Source organism: Pogoniulus pusillus, chromosome 29, assembly GCF_015220805.1.
Source record: "Pogoniulus pusillus isolate bPogPus1 chromosome 29, bPogPus1.pri, whole genome shotgun sequence".
Lineage (NCBI taxonomy): Eukaryota > Metazoa > Chordata > Aves > Piciformes > Lybiidae > Pogoniulus > Pogoniulus pusillus.
The window spans coordinates 11,852,870-11,875,351 of record NC_087292.1 but is presented as its reverse complement, the minus strand read 5'-3'; the positions used below and the strand labels follow the sequence as shown (position 1 = coordinate 11,875,351).

The following is a 22,482-nucleotide window of genomic DNA, read 5'->3' as shown; positions in this document are numbered from 1 at the left end:
CTGCATTTACCCCCAGGAATAACATCTGTGTGCAGACAGTTTTCCTCCCTTTGATTTACATAACATGGAAATGTATTAAACTTCTTAAGTGTTCAGATATTGCCTGCTGCAAAAAATCTAAGACCACAGATCAGTTCAAGGTGGTGATGGCATTAACATGACGTAAAAATTAGAAGACAACACCACATACTTCTGCAACAAGCACCTGAGAAAGCTTCCACCACTTTCTGTAGCAAGTCAACCACCACTGGGCTCCAGTGAGGCTTAGACACAGCTCTATAACTTTGCAGGAGGGATGGCCTGTGCTGACTAATCTTCCCTAGGAAAGCCTCATCAGGAGCCTCTTTGTCCTGTTTCCCCCCTTAAGTACACTTCTGAAAGAAAAACAAGGCATGAAAAAGCTATTTGCATAAATATCATCACTTTTATTGTTCTGTTCACAGTTTCGGGAGAAACATTCCTAAATTACAGAGTTATTCTCTCTTTAGAATTGGTGCCTTTTCCAATTTGAATTTGCCTGGCTTCAGCTGCCAGTCAGTGATTCTTGGTGTGGCTCTTTTTAAGATCAGTGAGCTGTAGTGGTCAGTATTTTCTCCCTGTGAAGGTACTTGTGCACTGTAATCAAGTCGGTCTCAATTTTGGTACAGAAGCTCAGCCAACTGAGTTTTCTCTCTCACCCTCTCTAAGGCATTTTCACACTCCACCAGTCATTTCTGAGTATCTTTTTTTTTGTATCCATTCCAATTACTCAGCTTCTCTTTTAAAATGTAAATATCCAAATGGCATCCAAAATTCCCAACTCTAAGAGCTGAGACATACAGAAGTATAATCACTTACAGCTAATGGTAATTAAACCCAAGAACACATTCATTAGTCTTACACCCTGGGACTGTGTTGGGAACACATGCAGAGCTCTCACTCAGTCTGGTTCTGGGCAGGGCTGCTTTGTAATGTTAACAATTTATCAGTAGTGAGATTGTGTCTGTTTTCACCAATGACTTGGAACCATTCAACCCTAGCCAGTTCCAGAGAACCCTTTTATGAGCATCCCCACTTCATTATGATTCTGTTTGAACCACCACCTCTGAAATGTGTGAGTCAGAAAACACCAGGCTTTGCAGGGACCCAGATATACTCAGTGCACTCTAAGCCTGCCTCAAGAAATCTCAGGAACAAAAGACAGAGTGAAATGACTGACATTACACTCCCTCATTAATGCTCCTTCCCTTTTTCATCCCTTCTCTGGGGGTGTCAGGCTGGATAAACTCTCCATTGGCCCTCCCATCCTGTACCATCAGCAGCTCCCTTAGAAATACTGAAAGGCTTCCAAACCTTCTGAATTTAAGAATGTTAATTCCTCATATTAGGCTTTGCTTGTGAATGACATCACCTCTTTACTAGCACTTTTGCCACCTACATCTAGTAATGGCCCTTGACCTACCACAAAGATTCTCCTGAACTTCTGCTCTTTATCAGCCTCTTCAAGCACTCCAAGCTGTGTGCTTTTCTTTTCCTCTGGCTGTTGCTTTCCTTTTTAAATTTCTACACGCCATAGCTCTGAGTCAATCACTGTCTGCTTCTCTTTCTCTTATTTGTTTTGTATTACTTTAGATCTACTTTTTTTCCCCTTCCATTTCACCACTGAAACAGGATGGGCAGTCAGCCAGCTGTCCTCCTCCACTGAAAAATTATTGGCTATTTGTCCATTTAATACCTTTCACTTAGAAAATGACCATTTCTAATTCTGTTTTCCATCTAATTTCTTCTTCACTGCCATACTGGAGATGAAATTTGCTCAGCTGTGCCCTTCTGAAGCACCAGTTACATTTATTAGTGCTTTGCACAGCTGCATGTCCAGCTTGAATTTCTCCAACTTACAGTTCTGCAGTCCTTTACCTGACACAAGACAAACCCAAACAACTTCATGTTGCATGTCTAACATTGCATAACAAAAACAGGTCTAGCACACAGACAACGAATGTTAGTGCTGACTACTTGGTACCTTCCAACTCTCAAATAAAGATGTATCTTTTTACTATGCCTGTGAAGAAAAACCAAGCTACATCCACCAACAGGTCAGGACCAGCTGGAAGTCAATGGTAACATGCACAGGTGTGATGGAAAACTCTTCCCCATTCACTCCTTACATAGTACTTTTCAAAAGTTTAATCCTTTCTGAACTACTCCAAAAAGCAGAGAAAATTAAAATGATTTTCAAACACTAGCTCCCTGCACTGACCCTAAACATGAGAATCTTTCGTGCTTTCTTTAATATCCTAAGCTACTCAGACAAGTTGCCTTTGCAATTTTCTGCTTCTCTAGCAGGCACAATAATTTTAAGCAGAAGCTGAGTTTGCTGGACAAGCACAGTTACAGGTCTGATCTCCTCTTCACAGCTCAATTAACAGTAGCTTATTTTTCCAATGAGCCATCTCTACATTCCCATTTAAAATACCTTGGAATTCTAGAACACCTGCAATTTGCATTCCCAATTTCCCAAATGATTCTTAAACTGAAACAAAACACACATAAAAGTTTTAAAACACTTTCAGATATACTGACAGCACCATGCTACTGAATCACCTGATAAAGGATCTGCACTTAAAATAAAACCTTGTTAATTAATATAAATAAATATGCTGCATTGAAACAGTAGAAAAAAGCTGGAGGCAGACAGGAGATTGTTGACCCAAACTCTACAGAGAGCAAAGAGGAAGGAACACGTTTGATCAAAGAGGAAGCAGAAAGGTAAGCAGCTGCCTAGGATGGGAAAAAGCATCTGGGACTAGAGTGTTACTTCCACGTCAAGGAAGTGCCCTGGCAGGCAGCCTCAGTGCAGCCAGAGTGCACTCATGGGTCCAAAGACCAGGACAGGCAGGGCAGAGAAAGAACAGAAGAGCAAAGGGAAGAGACTGAGATGAAAAATATATAGGCGGCAGAGAAGAAAGGCTGTTCGTAGCTGCTTGAACACTGGCTTCTTTGCCAAGAACAGTGAAGAAACAAGGATGACTGGGATTGAACCAAAGGACTACGGGAAGGAATGGAGTGAGAAAAGAAACTGGACAGGAGAATCCACAGCCTTCACAGAAAAGCTCTTCTGGGCTCAGGTCTGAAGCAAAAATTCCTGGCTCAACACTTTTGTGTGGCCTCAGAGCAAAACGTGAAAATAAAAACTGCTGCTTCAGCACAGAGTTCACCACCACTACACCAGCAGCTTAGGTCAGGAAAGGGTTCTGCTACAGAAAGGATTCCATCCTGACACCTATGCAGGTTACACCTAACACCTAATGCCATTTAAGTTCAACTTTTAGAAACCTAATTAACTCATATCTTAAGAGAACTGAAGATTATGTAAGGTCAGGCACACAGAGGTGGGCAGTTTCTGGACAGCCTTAGCTCATTTTTTGACCTGGTACTTTAAGGCCTCACCAGATGCTGCAAAATAAGAAGTGTCCAAAATTGGGTTTGTCACTTCCTAACTTCTGAGTGCTTGACTTTGTACAGCCTTAATAAAGGTCTTTTAAAAGTAGTTGTGTGTGGATAATTGTGTGTGGGAACTTTGCCAACTCAAACAGAAGGGAGTTCAAGAGGCTTTTCTAATCTTTTGAGTTTATCCACTGAAGATTTGATTAAAAAAAATAATGAAGTGCAGCTAAACTGGGAACAATACTTCATCATGGGCTGTTCTTCAGCTCTCTATAGGCACTTGCAGATCTTGGGGGAAAAAATTCATAGAATTAGGAACTTATTTAAAAATGAAATGCACTGATGCAGGAATGTAAACAGAAATACCAGATGTATAATGTCAACTTGTAATTCTTCTTAATTCATTTGTTTTCTTAACTTCTTTTGTTTTCCCATCTGGAAAGGGCTGTGTTCTAATGACAGATCAGAGAAGGAAAGATCCAAAGTTCACATTTGCTTCCAAAAGAAAAAAAAAAAAGCAGCCTTCTTCCTGTGCTCAGAGACTGAGTGTTCCTGTTTCTGGTTTTCGCTTGTGCACAAGCTTCAGGACAAACTGAGGCCCCAACAGAGAGGCAACAAGATCTGCATGGAAGTTTAGATAAATTTTGGAGAGCTTTTGTCCACAAAATACCAATGTGCAGGCAGTTCTGTAGGAGGCAACGCAGGGCACAGTGGAGCAGCTGACAGGCATACAGTCACTTTGGCAGTGTTCAAGTGGATGCTTATTAGGTAGCACATGCAAGAGATTTCAGTCTGGCTCTTGTGTAATCAACACTTACCCAGTAAACCAAAATCAACTCATTAACAAAACAAACTTACTTCAAAGTTAAGCAGATTTGAGTAGTGGAAACACACAATTACTTTGTCCTCTGAAGCCAGCCAAAATAAAATTCAGTGACAACACAATGAGCAATGCCCCTTCTGCACTGACACCCATTAGACAAAGTGATTCACTATAGGTGAAGCTGTCTGCAGAACAGAAAGAAATCTTAACTGGACATGGTTAAAGGATTAGCACTGCTCTGCTTGAACAACAAATCCCACTCTATAACTAAGTGCAACAGGATTTATACTAGCTCTGTACCCCACTGTTGTATCTTGGGAACTGATGGTTTCACTGGGCACACACAGCCTTGCTCAGTAGTTGCTTTTTAATTCTACAATGCCTAACTATTGGTCTACACAAGCATTCTCTGATTAGTAAATTACATTTGCAGACATGCATCTGACTGCAAAGAACAGCAACTTCCACTCATGGGACTGGGATAGTCTCACTGCTGTAAAGACCGCTTTCTTCTTTCCGCATTAGAGTTTCTGACTGGTGAGAGTGCCTCCAGTACATACACTGGAAAGCACTCATCACCTGTCCCTTCTCAACTGGCTCATTTGAGGATCTGAGCAATGGACTCTAATTCATTTTCCAACAATGGAGGAGCAGGTCTCCAGCCTCAAGCTGCTCCAGTGCTGCTGTGAAGTACTACTGCAGCTGTAACACAGCCACCACAGACACAAAGCTCAGAGTGCTTGCTTTACATGTTCTTTAATTTCAAACAGAGGGATTATTGACTGCGTTTTTTTCCCCGTTACTTTATATAGAAAACAAAACTCAAGATATGGCATTTCAGGACATCATGTAGAGCAAGAGAAGTTTAGTCTCACAACCTCAGAATACTAGAGTTCAGCCACTATAGTGCCAAAGATTAAGGGAGTGTTCCTAGGAAGAGATGTGGGTCTTACACATTTTCTAACGAAAAGAGATGAGATTTTCCTTTCACTGGGCAACTGAAACATCAAGCACCTTCAGACATTAACAGTCCAGTTTTGTGTGCACACCACTCTGTGAACATGGTGACTGCTAAGTGACAAGAACTGCAAGTTTCCATGTGCAGCAAATAGAAACCCTTTATACTTTATTGGTGAGAAGAAACTCCAGCAATTTGCAAAGTGAGATTCCAATTTTATCCCACTAACAGCATTTCAGGACAAAAAAGTAACATGGAATTCTACCATCAGACTATTACAATTCTGTATTGTCAGGGAATTACATTATGGTCCATCAACCTCTCTCAACACGGCACACATGGTATTACCTTGCTCTTCAGTCCCTCAGGCAGCAACTTGAAACTGGGTGCCCAGCTCACACTCCCAGCTGTGCAATCACAGCTGACAACAGCCAGTGCAGAGCAATAGTCATGATTCCTCTTGCATGGAATAATTCCCTTAGGATGTGGATATCTCTGTGAAAGTAGTAGAAACCATATTCCATTCATTTCCCAGTACTAGGCTTCAAGACATTTTAGATATCTATTTATGCCAAATTTGCTCAAAGAGTGCAGAGCTCCACAAAACCAAGACTATATAAGCAGCTTCCACTGGCTCTTAAAAAAATGCAAATGGGCATCTTAGAATGTAACAGCAAGGACAGGAATTAGATTAAGTAATAATTTGATCTCTATTATCATGTATCAATTACATTTTCTAATAGCTGGTGTTGTGTGAGGCCACCAGACAATGATCTTATTTAGAAACTCTGTTTCATGCATAATGTCCTAAGATACACAGTGCCCTCTAGAATAATTCACTTTCCATGACTACTTCACAGAAAACATTTGCTCTGGTGTCATCAGATAAGGAATGGTGTACAAAAGATCTAGGTGGCTTAAGAATATCCATTCAATGTATTTCATAAGCTACCTACAGACTGGCCTTGTAAGAATCTTGAAAGGAAAAACACTCTTAGATTTCTTTCAGCTGTGTACTACAGAAGGGCCTGATCTAGCAGACAGCTACTAAGGATTCCACTCATCAGTCATTTTATTTTAAGCTCAGCAAAAGCAAAGTGTTTCCTAGACAATGCAGTGACACTGTCTGTTCAGGCTGTTGTCAGAAAAGGTTAACAAAGACCTCAGAATTTCAAGTTCCAAAACACAAGCAGTTAAATTAACAGTCCTGTTTAGGACCGATCGCGTGGGCTGGCCCCAACAGCCGTTTACCAACAGATCCTTAACTAAGGTCCTCTGCTTGTTGGTCTCCTTGATTGTGTTTGTAAGGCAAAGCAAAGCATGAATGTTTTTTGGGAACTGGAGTGCAAACAACAGGAACAACGCTGCTCACAAAACAATCTAAAGTTCCAGATCACCAAGAGTGACTACTGAACGGTGGGAGGAGGACAGGCAACTTCTGGTCTTTCCCCTTCATCTAGGAGCTGTCTGTGCCACCAAAACCATCTCAGGTAGCTAACAACTTGTGTGAAATTTGCTTGGACTATTATTACAGCTGTACTAAGAGACTAGTTTAAAACTTCAGTCTTCCCCCTTTAGACTGCTAAGAGTCTTCTCCTCCCCTGCCCCCCCGCCCCCAACTTTTTGAGGCTGTTTTTCAGCAGAAAATTAGGAATTCAGCTGAGTACATGTTTTTAGTGAGAACAAGGTATTTACAGCCTCTTAAAAACACCCTCCACTGCATAGGTCAGTTTGCCTTCAGTAAAGGTTTGCTCAAACATAGGCTTCAAAGCCATGAAAACTAATTTTATGACATCACTTACAACCTCGTCTTTCTGAAAAGGTTCTTTAAAGATCTCATGTAAAAGTTTTCATTAGCTTCTACTGCCCAGAAAGTACCTTTCTTCTTGATAAGTTCTGGCCAATTTGTTACATTGAACTCACCATTTCGTCCTTTCCAGCTCATCTCCTATCTTCTCTGCCCTTTGCAGGGATACTTTAATAGCTTTGTCATGTCCATCCTGAGCAGACAAGGCACTAGCATTTCAAAATGCTAAGGATGCACTTCTCATTTCTGTTGAGCCTTCTAGAGGTACTTCCAGAGCTGTGTCCATAAGCTGAACATTTTCTTCCTATTTTCTTATTAAACCTCACATAAAATCTAACTGATTTGCACTTGCAAAGCAGGAAACCTTTGAGACATAACTGGAACAAATAAAAAGGTCAACAAATGTAGCAGACAGGCTGCAGCCCAAACAGCTTTCTCAAGAAGTTACAGGAATAATAAAGGAATGAAAGAAGTCTCTTTTAGAAGACAAATCTTAATTCTTGCAGGTGTTACAAACACTTTTGTCATCAATGGCTTTTGGACCTAGTATCTTAAGAATACAGAGGAATTTTCCTGCTCCAAAGCTATTTCATTTACTGACATTCAAAGTGTTAGAACACACTGAGCTTGGGTATTTTGCTCAGAAACAAAATTACCTAATCCTTAAAACACACTACTGACCCCAAGTGAACTGAAAAATGGGGAGTTCCCTTGTACCTCAGCAGCCAGCACATCAGTGTGAATGCCATTTATTTCCATCAGACTCATGAGGAGGCTGGGAAAAAAAACAAACAAACATTTTTTTTTGGAAAAAAAACAAACAATCCTGAAACAAGTCTTTAACTTTCCTTATGCCATAATCTAAGTTGAAAGAGAACACTGTTTCCTCCCCAACCTCTACAGCTCTGAGAACATGACAAAAGTAACGAAGGAAACATTAATTTGGGGGCTTTATTTCATTTTTCTTCTTTTTTTTTTCTCTTTTCTTTTTTTTTTTTTTTTTTTTTTTGAGATGCTACATAGTCAAACAAGATTGGTCTTTTATGGCATAGGACTAGTTTACTACTAATATTTTTTCCCCTAGATAGACTTATTTACATACAAAACCACGTTCCTCACCACTGTTTCTCCAATGCTCACATGGTCAAAACTCCCAACAATCGTGTAGTGCCCAAAACACCAGGAGGCAGAAGAATCTCATGTCACTACAGCAGCAGATTTTTAGTTCTAGTCACTGGCTTTAAACAGGTGCCTTTTCATACCATATAGTATTAGTCAATTTTGTGACAGTAAGGAAACATGAGATGAAATACATTAAATAAGTTAAATATGCATTAAACATCTCTGAATAACATTTTAATTCAACTAAATGAACCAACAGCAATGTAGCTTGGTCCCTTCATGAGAACAAGGCATTGACCTTTATTCCAAACGAGCGTCATACCAGTCAATATATGCCTCTCAACGATGCCTAGCACATTCAGCGTTGCCACATACAATTCTTTTCAGCTTCTTACTAGTCATTTAAGTGCCAAAAAACTGGTAACTTGCACAGAGTTGAAGACACTGACAGAAACTGTTAAATTTATGAGCAGAATGGTGGATTAACGTTATTTTACAGAAGTTATCAACACCTCCTGCCTAACCCAGCTCCAAATAGCCAATCGGGCCAGCTCCAGCAGTGGAGGAATCATTTGTTCTATTTTTCTGGGCTTTTTTTTCCCCTTTTCTTTTTTTCCTTTCCTTTTTTTCTTTTTTTTCTTTTTTTTTTTTTTTTTAAAATGACATATACAATACTCCATTGTAGTGTTGAATCATTTTCTCCCCCCCTTCATCACTGAAGCATATTCTCTTTCATTCATTCACTCATTGTACACTTTAAACTTTCTAGATTATGTTACATAGTATTTGTGCAGGGGTAATTTAAAGGCAAGACCTGTGAGATGTCATACATTAATTGTTGGTTTTCTTTTTTAAACATTGTTATGAATAAATTTAATCCAATGATATGGCAGAACCATCAAACCAATTTACAATTTCCAGCATGCTGCCTCTACAAGGCTATTTTTCCTATAATTACACCAAAGACAAAGAACAAAACCACCAAAGCAAGTAGTCTGGAGCTGAGCCCTTCATCCTTGACAGCAGCTGCAGAAGCAGATATTGGGTTGTTTGTCTGGGGGGCCTTCCTCATCCGCAGTCCATCTTCTTCCTAAATAAAGATATATTGATTATTTCTACCGAATGACACTTGAAACAGTCACCCTTACCTTTATTTTAGGTGGGCACAATAAAACAGGTGAAAGCTTATTTACAGCTAACATAGAGCTCTCTTTCCTGGATAATCCTGAGGTGAGGAATTCTGTATCTACTTGACTAGCAGAAAAAAACCCAACTATGTCCTCTCGAAAGTTTTCTCCTGCTGAAACAACAGGGCAAGCAATGAGAAATCCTGCAAGAACACTTGGCCAAAGTCTGGAGGCAGCTCCAGAACTTCAAAAAGTACGATGGAGGGAATGGCACAAAGATGTTTTTCTTGCTCTGTACGCAAATAAAGTACTGTTGGGGAAAATACTTCTCGGCATAACTAAGATAGGTTGTGAAAAGGATGCAACTAAGGCAATTATACTTAGCATTCCCCTAGCTAGATGTCACAAGCAAATTTTACCAGTCTTTGAAAGGAAATCTATTTCTCCCATCATATTAATGCTGACAGTTTGACATGATACTAATTGGCAATAATTGGGCTATTTTCATGGTATGAGTTTGACAGCTCTCCTGATTTAAAGATCTTCTGTTCTCACAGATTCTAACACCAGATATTATCAAGTGCAGATGATGTTCCTCCCATCTTGATCTTAACTGTCGTGCAGCGCAGCTGTGTGCTAGCCCACTCCATTCCATATACACAAAGAACACTTCAAAAGACGGTAAAAACAGCCTCCTGTGAGGAGGACTCGTATACAGGTGAGGCAACAGTGTTAGACTTCAAATTATATAGTATTACGATACAGAAAGATTAAGACACACAAAAGCCTCCAGTTTATATACTAAGAAACAACTCAAGAAATAAAACTGTAATAAAGTTACTGCGGCCCTAAGAATCGTTAGGTAAGTCGAAGTCAAAAGGCTCAGAGTACATCAGTGTGTCTCACTTCTGAACGTAAAGGGGCACCTAACATTTTGGAGGAAAGCTTTATTTTAGAGAATTACTTACTAAAGTCACAGATCAACAGGTTGCTACTGCTCTAAGTTTTGATGGGGACAAATGACTTCTGTAAACAATAAAATGATGTTTACCTATATAATAATGTTACTGTTAGATACAACCCATTTTCATTTTAAACGTTTTAACTTCGTTTTGACAGTGATTCTAACCTGATGCTGACAGCACCTGGTGGCTGGCAGCAATTTAAAACATCTGTAAAGCATCAGGAAACAAGGTTAACACTCCACAAATAGAGCAAACAGCTCACCATTTTAAGACATTACTGTAAGACATCAGCTCAATTTTAGACACCTCCAGCAGAGTGTTTATTCAAGACTCATTTACAAAAAAAACCCAAACCAAAGTCATATAACATCGGGAGATGCTGGCAAAACAAGAACAGAAGGAGAAGTCATGGTCATGTCTCAGCTCTATTCATTGATTATTTCTATGTGCAAAACAAAACTTGTTTACAAACATCTCAATAATTTCTTCATGCATCAGCCACCAAACAGAGCTGACAAAACAGTTCCTTTCATTGGGCCCAAATAGTTACAAACTCCAAATTTTCATTGCTGCTGCTGCTTAGGAAACCAGACATTTTCTGCAAACAAGACAACTGTGACAAGAGTTTCTCAGCATGGTGACAAAGGCTTCTCAATGAAGCCATGTGCTGGCTATGACAGGAAGTACATTTCCTATTAACCTGCCTTATTTTGGGCATTTCAATTGCACATTACAAGTGAAATTACTGAAACACTCAGTATTTGCACAACACTGCCCTCAAGCTCCCAGCAGCTCAAGAACAGGGCCAAATCCAACACTGAATGCTTAATTTAGACTAAGAAAATTAGGTGAGAAAAGAAAAAAAAAGCAAAGGAATTAATTACTTGCTGTCCAATGAGTTTCTCTGCCTGCACTATTTATACACTCTTTTCAAAGAAAACATTGATTTCAACACTTTTTCTTTCAAGAGAAATGCAAATTATCTTTTAATGTATAGATAACATTAAAATACCGTGCCAAGGCTGGGTAACCCAACCTTGAAGGCAGAAGCTTTTCAGGAGAGGAGTACATGTTGAAAAAGAAAAGAAAATATAATAGTATCTTTACCTTAAACTGTTTGTTCTCCTCCCGTAACCTCTGAATTTCTACTTGAAGCCTCTTATAGTCTTCCATTACTTTCTTAACTTCAGTGTCATCCAAAGAAGAACTTAATGATTTAGACATTACAGATGAATCTGTCTTTGTTGCAGTTGTGGATACAATTTTATTTATTTCTATGTCATGCTGTTAAAAAAGGAGAGCAATTTTTGGTTAGTTAGTAACACCACATCCCTGATTATTTCTGAAGAGAATCGGGTAATATCATGTGTGTACACCTGAAATGTGCCCATATAAAAAATAAACAGCACTTTTCTTTTTGTAACCTTTATTTCCATCCCTTTCTTGTCTCTCAGAAAACATCAGAGCAGCAGCAGTAAGTGCAGACAGAATGACCTGGATTTTTCAGGCCCTGTGTATATAGGAAGAAGGAAGATCCTTAGACCTCTCCTCACAATATGAATGGGAACTCACTCACTCACAGCCTGCTGCAGTTGTGTTTTCCTTGCTAGCTTTCTATCCATCTACTTCCTAAAATCAGTATTATATCAAGGAAGAAAAGGGGAGTGCTGCACAGGCATTTATACTGCTGACAGTTACAACTGCTTCAGCATGAACTCTGAGCTTTGTAGCCATCAATCAGCATCTTTCAAATTTTAAATTATTGATCCTGTGATCTTTAACTAAACGAAAACAGAACGACTCAAAAGATTTCTTTGTGCTTGTGTTGCACTTACATTGTTCAAATTAGCTGCTAATTACATTAAGCACCGCTACAATCTTCAATAGTCTGTATTGTTTTCAAAGGGTGACGCCACCCAGGCAGTGAAACAGAGGGTTCTGCCTTTTGCTTATCCAACTGTCTGTATAAACATGCCACTTTACATGATTTACTGTGGTATTAAGTTAAAACACCCAACACACATCTGACAGTACTCACAGGCTTATCATTTTCTGCTGGCAGCTCAAACACACACCTAAGTTTCGAATCCATGAGTTCTTCTGGTTTGGCTTCTTTCCACTGGAATAATTTAATATTAATTTACTGTTAAACACAGCAGTGTAAGGCAGATGGAAAACACAGTGTAGGGTGTAAACAAACTGCATCATGGTACTCAGGAAAGGCCCCGCAGGTGTTTATCACGTTACCATGATCCACATAGACGGTGAAAAAAATGACACCAAGTAAGTGAGAGAGGTATGGCAAAGAAGAAGCAGATACTATGAAGGAATCATTCTAAATAGTCTGAAATGCAGGTAATTTATGAGAGCTAGGAGCTGTGCAAGAGTAATTAGCGTAGGTAGGGGGAGCTATGGTCCTGATTAACAAACAAAAAAACCCAACCAAAGCCCTACATCAAAAAAACAAACAAGCAAATACAACTCCCAGATCAGCTACAGTGTTAGTTCTGAAGCCTTTCTTTAGCTCAGTTCCTGTTCAAGCTTTTCCAACCTCATGAGGTTTTCCTCCTGACTGCTAGGAACTACAAGTTTGTTCATCCCTTCCTTCTTGTTCTTCATCTCCTTATTTTTCAGCAAGTCTATAAACAATAATAGATGTGCCACATATAGCACATGACATCTTTCCCTCTCATCTTTCTCCCTTCTTCAACCACAAATCCAACATAAACAAGCTTCCTTCCAGTATTTTTAATAGGACTTAACAGCTATAAATATTTGCTCATTATCAGTTGGACCCCTGAACTTTTTGAAAAGACCAACTCACAGCAGTGGTATAGCAGTAAGTGGCCACATTTATGTCCTGGAGTTCTCACATGCTTTTCTTCACTCTGTCCATACTCCTGGTAGCATGGTATTGCTCAGTGTATCTCAAGTAGGTGTCAAATTATGGCTGACCTCTGTACAACCTGGAGAAGTATTTAACTCATCCTGAATAGCTGAATCATACTCTGGCTTTTCTGTGGCTGAAGTTAGAATTCTATTTCAAGCTGGTTGGCTGCCTGTGAAGTGTTGAAAGGTTTATAGTACTCCAGTAATTTGTCTCACCTGTTTATCCTGAATAGGAAGAGATTTGGAGAGTGGTAACAAAACGGAGAACTGATCACGTGTTACAGGAGAAGAAATTTTATTGGTCTGGATAGCTCTGGAAAACTCAAAAGTGCAATCCAGGCCCTCAAATCTGTTCTTTGCTAGCAGAATAACATTTTTCATGGCATAAAGTAAATCATAAAAATTAAAGACTTAGAAAGAAAGGCAGACTGGCTTAGCTTTCTAGTGATGCAGACATTTTATTACTATTGCTGTTTCTCCCACTAGATCTCGTTTTGAGGCTATTAAACAAATATAGTTTCATAAATCTCTTAGAAGACAAACTCCTAACTCTGCAGAGTGCTGCCGCTTTGAAGAAGGTGGGTATTCCAAAGACTACTGTAAAAAAGCCATGAGATGTAGAGTTTTTTAGGTTGGCTTTTTAGCTTTTAAGTAATAAGCATACATACAAAACACATGCCAGCCCCACATTGGGAGCAGTGGCCATTTTTCTCTTTTACTATCTCATCAATAGCTAATAAATATTCTCACAAGCTAACAAAAGCTGAACAAGAGAAAGCCTCCTTGTGCCTCCTTGCAATAGTGCATCTTAATGTTACAGGAAAAAGTTGAAATATTGCTTTGTTCCTTTCCAAGTCAGTTTAATGTAGCCTCACAGCTTATTTCTACATCTTTTATCTTTACTTCAGCACCTACATGCTTCACATTTGCAATCTACAGCAGAAAAATCTACGAGGGCCTTTCATTTAGCTTAGCCACAACAGACATAGGTAGGGATAAAGACAAATACAATACTTGTAAATCATCCTCCTGGTTTTACTGGAAAAAGGAGATGCTTGAGGAAAGACTCAAGACTGAGAGCAGAGGCATGAATTATGAAAGATGACACAGACTTCAGAGCACATTCTCTGCATTCTTAGAATATATAGTTTAAGTTGGCTTTTCACAACTCTGTAACATTTGATTGCTTAGTATTGTGTTACTGAAAGCAGTGTCCTCAAGAAGGAACCAGAGACATGAACAGTATTTTTCAGTGCAAGATTCCTGAGGCTTGAAATAAGCAGAAAAGGTTTTGTCATGCTCAGAGATGGAAATCTGGCAAAGCTTTCAAGGATCATTCCAGTGTGGTTCTACAACAGCCCTTAGGCAATGCAGTAAAAGGTCTTATAATATTATACAGTAAGAAAGAAATCCATTTGAATTAATTTCAATACTTACTACTGCTTCCATATCTGAAGTATCAGCTGGAGCAAACATAGACTGAACCATAAACTTGTGTTTACTTTTCTCATTAGGGTCGTAATCAAAAGGCTGTAGCATCACTGCAAGAGAATCCCCAAAAGATGTTACATTAACGTTGCTCTGACACAGGGTCACACACTGATGATATTCTTACCACATCTGAGATGCTACAACAGTTGCACATTGTCTGTCCATTGTGACCAAAGCAGCAGCTGACATCAGGAACCTCACTTGAAAAAAAAAACTTAAGACACAGGTGAGATTTCTCTCTGAGAATTTTGGAAATGCTGATGACTGTAGAATACTCTGTACACAACTCTGGCAAGATAATAATAGTGATTTATAGTAAACAGGGTAATTTACATGTCTTCTGGGACAGAGAGGAAAATTGTCAAAGAAAGCATTTTTTTTCCTTCCTCCATCCTTGGGGCAGAAGTCATAAGATGGCATTTTGAAGAGCTGTACACACAGTGACTCCTGAGAAAAGCTACAGAGACAAAGTCAAACACTTTAAACTCAGAGGGTAAAATCTCAGGATGGAAGTTTCCTCTACAAAGTTTAAGAGTCTCATGGTATTTGATTTACCAAATTCAAGTTTTTCTCTTCCAGAAGTAAACTGCTGAAAGTTTGTTACTAATTAATAGCTGGAAGTTTATAGTTAAACTCTATATAAATCCTGTCTCTGAAAGCATACAAGGAATGTGTTTCTCCATTCAAAAATCACAAAGATCCCAGAATTTAGTTACACAGAGACTGTGTTTGTGAACCAGAGAGCAAAGAATTGCAAGCTTGGGAGGATTGCGTGCTTCTTTAAAATTATTTGGTTTAATTTAGTTTAGAGGTTTCCACGTTGTTTCTGTTTGGGTAAAGAACAGGCACATTAGTGACTTGAAGAGGGAGAAGTTACATATTTCATCTACATGGAATATTCTTTAATCCCAGTAGGACACTTGGACATTCAGCTACTGTGACTTTAACAAACATAGGTTTGGCTTCAACACAGAGACAGAACGTAGGTGAAAAGAAGGCAAACAGTTTACACAAACATGTTATTAGATACTCCAAAGAACTTCCACCTCATCAATTTAAAATGAAGCTTGCGTATCCTGCAATTACTATTGACATAAAAATTGGTGTGAGGTTTAAAAATTCATATTCTACAACCCATCAGGCTATTTTGGACCTTCAATTCAATCACAAGAAGAGAAGCGGCTCAAGAATTAGGATTGCTTTAAAGTACTAGAGCTATTAACATATGTACCCAAATTCATCTGCACTAATTGCAGGGGTTTGTCATATAAAAGTGATATCCAAAGATCCCATTTACTGCAAAGGAAGGAAAGTCAAAGCAACTTCTCTCCTTCATTAAGCAGAGTATGTTATGGCTGTGCCACCTTCACTGTGCACACAATCTGGGGCTATCAACAACCACATGCCTTTTAAAGCTGGAAGAGAAGGCAAGCAGTAGCCTCTCAGCTGAGGTGCTTTAAAAATTACCATGCATTTTGAACTCATCTTGCAACAATCAAATACTAGCCCAAAACTAATGTATGGGGATTAACAAGCTACTGTTAAAAGCTATTTTCCCAAACAGAAGTGCCTGCACAGAGCAAGCACAGGCATTCCAGCATTGCATGATACATCACTGAACAGCAGCAGTCAGCTTCTCTCCCTCGTATTAGACTCTTATTTCATATCTACATATTGTGCAAGATTCAGCTGGGTAGTCAAAACCATCTCATTTATGGAACTTCTCCAGATCTGCAGATTTATCAGCTCGCTATGCTGAGTGCAACTACAAGCTCATTTGAAAATCATTATGTCCCAAGTGATAGCACTGAAGCCAGTCAGTCTCCAACGCCAAATGACTGCTGCTCTGAATTCCATTCACTGAATCTTAAGAGCAAGCAGCTACAGAGGGCTTGACAGTAGAAACGTTGTTAGCACTTGTACATGAAAGCCACATTGGCACAAATTATTCAGCAAATGTCTTGTAAACCAGATGGGAAGCTCAAAAATAGGCACTTGGTTCAAGAGGAAACCAAACCATTTCAGCATTTATCCACATACTACTGGGAGTATCTGTGGAAGATCAGGTCCATGGAACTGCCCTAATGACTGGAGAATTTGCTACCATGAATCTGGCTACTCTGTTTTGATTGCAAATTCCACACCTTATGCAAGAACTATGTGGAAAGCCTATATTGCTACAAAATGCCTTATCAACTCAGTCATCTCATCTGTTTCAAAGTTTCTGACCAGCTTTCATTTGAACCTAGAGCTCTAAGAAACAAAATTATTAACATGATCTTCAGGTTTACTAGCACCAGCAGCCCTCAGGCAGGTTTATGTATTTCATCCACTTTCTAAACCACTCTACAGCTAAAGCACCAAAAGTATTCTGTCACAACCCAAGCTGCAAAGTCTGAGAGTGCAATAGGATCCAGACTACCCCAAACTACACGTGTTAGCCCACTTGTTTCTCTCCAAACACAAAGGGCTGGGCTTATGTACATCCTCTTCTGGTGTTTCCAAAGAAATGATACAATTTTTTTCCACACATTTCTGCTGTAATACCTGTATTTTAAACAAATTTAAGGCTGAAGCCTTAAACTCTTCTGGTCTTCCCAGAGTAAACCTGCTTTATCAAGGAACAGAAGAAATCTGAAGCAAGGAACATGGAAGGAGGCAAAACCCTACCCCTAACACCTGCTAGGATCTAGCACTCCTTTCCAAGAGCAGAAGGAACAGAAAAGTCTCCCTGCTCAGATAGTCAGCAACCTTCCTCTAGTTTCCATCTAAATTTATTAATGGCTTGTTTACTTGGTCCTTGACCAATGCTGCCCTTATGCTTAAATATCAATGAAGGGAAAGAGTCACTCACTTCTGGTGAACTCCAAGACATCAATCACAGTCACTCGTGGCCTTCTGGAAAACTGAACAAGTTAGACTAAGTGGGTCCTCTCCAGGCCAGGCTCACCATTCATTCTCTGCACCTGTTCCAGCCTGAACTCCTCTAAAAAAGCTACTCCAATTGTATATCCAGGAAATGTTACTAATGCCTTGGCCAACAGCACTTATACCCTCTCACCTCTTCCATCATCCAGCCTGCTCACGCATACTACATCTGCCTTATTCATAGCCACATTATGTCAGCATCCTGGTGACCCCAGCCAGACCCCTTCAGCAAGCCTGCATTTACAGTAGGAGCATTTTATCCTTCAAATACTTTTGCAGTTTCTCTGATGAAACTCATCCTCTGTTTCTCTTACTGCAGCCTTCAAGGACACCTAGTTCTGTTGTGTATCTTCAGTGTTCCAACATTACATCATCATTCTTGTGGCAGAATTGCTTATAAAAGCATTAAACAGGGTTAATACCAAGAATCATTCTCAAGAAACGTCACAAGCGACTTCCTGCTATTACACATCCGTGTTTACTCTTAAGCAGCTCATTCAATAGTCTGTAAATCTACTTCTCTTTCCTAGCTTTATTGATCATTTTTCCTAAATGGCACTGCACAAAGTTCTTTCTGGTCTGGATAGATCAAATCTATCACGCTTATGTCACCTTTACATCAAATACCCTAAACAGATACAGGGGTAAGCCTCAATCAGCCTGCAATTTGATCAGCTCTGCTAGAGGTGAGCAAAGGACACTCATCCATGAAAACAGGCAGAACCCACTGCATCACTTCACATTTGTTCCACATATACATAGATTTTTTCTGTAAATATGTCAGTAACACTGAAAAATGTTGAATCTGTGAAGTCAAGTCTTCTAAAGTAAGTGGATAAAACCAACCCCAAACTTGCTGCCTAGTTCTTGGAGGGCTGGGGCAACTGTGCAGCAGCAACACTGCCTCTGAAGAGTAAGGGGCTGCAACACTGCACAGGGAACAAACAGGATCTCAGTGAAAGGTGCAGACCCAACTGCAACCAAAGAGAAGAGAGCTGCAGGAGCACCTTCTTGAATGCAATGTAAACTGCTTTTTCAAAGTCAGGCAAGTTTACAAAAGGCTAGAAACAAGCTCCCTAGGATATTCAACAGCAACCTAAGGATAATATCAGCTTCTCTCCATTTTTAGGAAGCATGTTCAAGACTGCTCTCTTCAGCGGGACACTGTGCACAGATGGTACCATCTGTACTTCCTCTCTCCCCTCTTTACATGCCTCTCTGCAGACTCAGCAGCATCTACTTGTATTTTTTCCACTTTCCTCTTGTAATCCACTCATATCTTTTATTTCAACATCTTGGAAGACACAAAGTCAGGTATCTTTGCTGAAATGAGACATGTTTAACAAAAAGGGAACATGTGCAAGTAGTCCTCTTTGCCAAGTGTTTCAGAGCAAAAGCGGTGGAATCAGATGGCAGCACACACACTTCCCAACAGTTACATAAACTCAGCTGCTAACACGACATGCCATTATATAACAGGTGAAAACACAAGCTACAAACCTGACACCGCAGCAGACAGCGCAGCCTGATGGGGCTCTTGCTGCTGGTATTTAGCAAAAGCTGTGACATGGCTTAAGAAGCCAGGGTTTGAGACTCCAGTAGAGTAAAGCAAGCTTTACTTCTCTGGCATTTTATAGGATTCAAATGAGTCATCATATTAATATGAAATGAAGTGGTACAGCATTCTGACTGCTGCCTCTATCTTAAGGCAGAACATCTTCTCATATATTTACATCAAAACAGTACAGATACAGTTTCACAGAGTATGAGGAAGGCATTTGAGTGCTACTGCACAAGGAAAATAAAGCTGCCCCAAACTTGGCTTCAGTCAGTAGCAGTATTCTGAGAAACTAATAAATTGTTCCAGAGCTTCATGCCACTATACTTAGGCACTGATTGGAGAGACAAGGTGCAGTGCCAATGCAGTACTAGCAAATGGCCAAGTTAAAGCCAGTCAGCAATTCTCAAGAGGACAGATTGCACATAGTAAATACAGCCCAATTAGTTTAAGTGGCTGGAAGTTATTGCTGAATTAATTATATTCTACTAATTTCTTGTCAGTAATATTTTTGCTAGGTTTGGAGGAATTCAAGTCCTGTTTTTATGCTCTGGGCAGACTTGAGTTACATAATGGAAAAATAACTGATTCAAAGGCAGCCCCCCAAATTCTAATCACTTTTCACTTCATTATTTCCAAAATCAGCCTTCTGTGCTTAAGCAACATCACTCCAAAGCAAAGACTAAACACATTTCCCCCTTTCTGTGAATTCAAATCCAGTTCTCTTCTATAAGTTAGTGAAAGTCCCCCCTCTTTGATTTGCCCTGTCCAAAGACTCCCTTCTGCTAATAAAAGAAAAACCCAATGCTATCTTTAAGTCCAAAATCAAGTCCCATACATGGTTTAAAGAAGCTATTTGGAGTGCAATATATACAGCTCTATTAAAAAGAAATTCAACCAAGGCATGAGATAAAGACAGTTTCACTTCAGAACATATCAGGAAATAAAGAATTAACATCTATAACTGTAGAATTCTGTAACACATCTACCTGTAATTTTACCTTATTAAATAAAGAACAATGAAATGCTTGCATTTTAAATAGTATTAAAAGATGGTGATTTAGAGTCATTGTTTACTAAGTTATTATCAGCACAAAAATATGTAGAATACAAATGTGAGCTTGTGATTAAATACACCACAGCCACTTGCAAAATCAGCTGAATCATAAATCACTGAAGTTAGCAGAGAGAGAAAAATTTCAAAGCTGTGTAAGCATGAGCACAACAAAGCTCAGGGTTAGGACAAAACTGGATACTTCGAGTCCTGGACTAGATCCATATTCCATATGGTATACCACTGGGAAGAGCTGGGCTGGAATAGCAAGATCTAGGCACTCTCCTATGCTATCTTCTGGTTAAGGTAGAGCAAAGGGGCACTGTAAACAAAGGTTTAAGGAAACAATGTTGAGATCAAGCCAACATTTTAAAAGGGACATTCTATGTCTGCAAAGGAAAAAGGCCTTCAATTTTGAAAGTTCATTTGAAAAATTAAAAGAATTCACATCTTTATAGCATGAAGATAAATTTGTAGCTAGAAACCATGCTAATTTTCATTATCGCTTCATTGATTTCTATGCATTTCATATGCTTGCCTGCAGCTAAAATAGATGACAGACAGCTTTATTGGGAATCATCCCAAGTTTTTAAAGTCTCAATTTCTCTCTAGAGAGCTCTTTCATTTACATATTAGTCACTTCAGAGCTTACTGGATATGTGCTAGCCTTCTTCTGAAGCAGAAGTGCTTTGCCTGCTCCACCTGAAGCTACCACATTGCACTGGTTATCTCCTCAATGTGACATCCCCTAGAGATATACCGCAGGTGAGGCACAATTCTCAAATCACATGCACACTCAATTTGACACAAGAGAAATTCCAAAGACAACAGATCAGTGACTGTGCAAATGTAGGCATGCTCAGGATGACTTACAGAACATTAGGAGACTTATGAGTTTCTTAATGTTACACTGTTTTTTGGAATCGATTTTTATTTGGTTGAAGCAAGCTCTCCAAGGGTGAGGTGCCTGAATACTTTAAGTAAGAAACCAGAAGTCTTAGTTTTCCCTTTTTCACCCCCCTCCAATTAGAAGGCAGCAGCTTTAACTCCCAAAATTGTCCATTCCGGGGTGGAAGTTTGGTAAGAGACCAATGGCAAATTGTGTAACCCATTGGTAAATGATTTTTAATATTGATATGAAAAGTAATAAAATTAATCTATGTGTTTACAGAAATAGTTTTCTTAACTAAAAAGTCACTTTATTCATGGAGGATGCCACTACTACATGCATTGAGAGAAGTCTTTATTAAAAACATGGACTGGAGAAGCCACTGAGAAAATGCATTGCTTTCAAGCATGTATCATCAGCAAGTTAATAATACAGAGATATCCTTCACAGGAAATACTCATCTCTTTTTGCTTTCAAAATAAGCCACTCCTTTGCTTTTCCATTACCAAACTCAGGCAAGTCAAGAGCTACTGAGTCATTAGAGAAAATCATTAACTTTTCCTATGGAACAGCAAAGACTTAGTCACTTGACATTTCTGACACCAAAGCATATTGCATCTTCAGAAATACAAAACAAGCATGGTTTCAAAGTAAGTGTTTTCATTATTGGTTATATCAGGCAATTTGGCAACATCCAACACTAGTCTAAAACAATGGGCTGCAGTCTGCTCAGTTTTATTCTTCTCTGAACTTGCCTGTCCAGGCACTTGTTTGACTGTGTAATGAGCTGGTTCAGGAAATTAAGCTGGCAAAAAAACTGTACAAAAATAATCCCACAGGGAGGGCAGTGCTGCAGCAGCACTGGTTTGGACAGGCTGGCTATGGCTGTTGATGAACTACATAAATAATTTACATATTTCTCCCTCCTTCACCCTACAAAAGACGATGAAAAACTGTGCCAGACTAGGAATAAAGGATGCAAGGATATGTGAAATGGCTGCTTCCCCACGAAATCACAACCTGTTACTTCTACAAAACACTCAGTAAAATACTTTCAGATGGGAAAACATTCCAAGAAGTAATTGAAGAAACTAGTTGGATAGGGCTTGGTGACAGGTTTTGACTGGATGATCTTGGAGGCCTCTTCCAACCTGCTTGATTCTATGATTCTACTCTCAGTCATTAAAAACTACTTAAATGGCTTACCAGAAACATTAATTGATGTTCCTGCATCGATAATTCCACTGTTAGGCCTTACACAATATCTACGTGGTGCTGTGGTCTTAACTTTGAAGCACACATTTCTGTCTGTAGGATTGCCGAGTTTCAGGTTTGTAGTGACAACATCTGTGAAAGGACCTGAGGAAGAGAACAAAAGCAGACTTGAAATCACACAGAAAGTACTTTCCAAGCAGAGGCTGAGTAGGCTCTAAATCTCTGTTCAC

At 39.4% G+C, this 22,482-nt stretch overlaps 1 protein-coding gene across 2 annotated transcripts in view; it reads right to left on the bottom strand.

Annotated features, from left to right (window-relative positions):
• Nucleotides 1-404: 404 nt before the first annotated feature.
• Nucleotides 405-22,482, bottom strand: part of VAPB (VAMP associated protein B and C) — a 37,643-nt gene continuing 15,565 nt past the window's right edge. Inside the window, exons 2-7 of one of the 2 annotated variants that reach the window (XR_010307638.1) lie at nucleotides 22,244-22,396; nucleotides 14,555-14,658; nucleotides 12,267-12,347; nucleotides 11,336-11,512; nucleotides 7,131-9,226; nucleotides 405-5,702 (exon numbers count right to left, since the gene is read on the bottom strand). Coding sequence is in view for 1 of the 2 variants with exons in the window: in XM_064167585.1 (XP_064023655.1) it covers nucleotides 9,068-9,226; nucleotides 11,336-11,512; nucleotides 12,267-12,347; nucleotides 14,555-14,658; nucleotides 22,244-22,396 (674 nt within the window). In the remaining variant the exon portion in view is untranslated. Of the gene's footprint in view, nucleotides 9,227-11,335; nucleotides 11,513-12,266; nucleotides 12,348-14,554; nucleotides 14,659-22,243; nucleotides 22,397-22,482 lie in introns of both variants that reach the window. The other variant, XM_064167585.1, reaches the window with a different exon arrangement.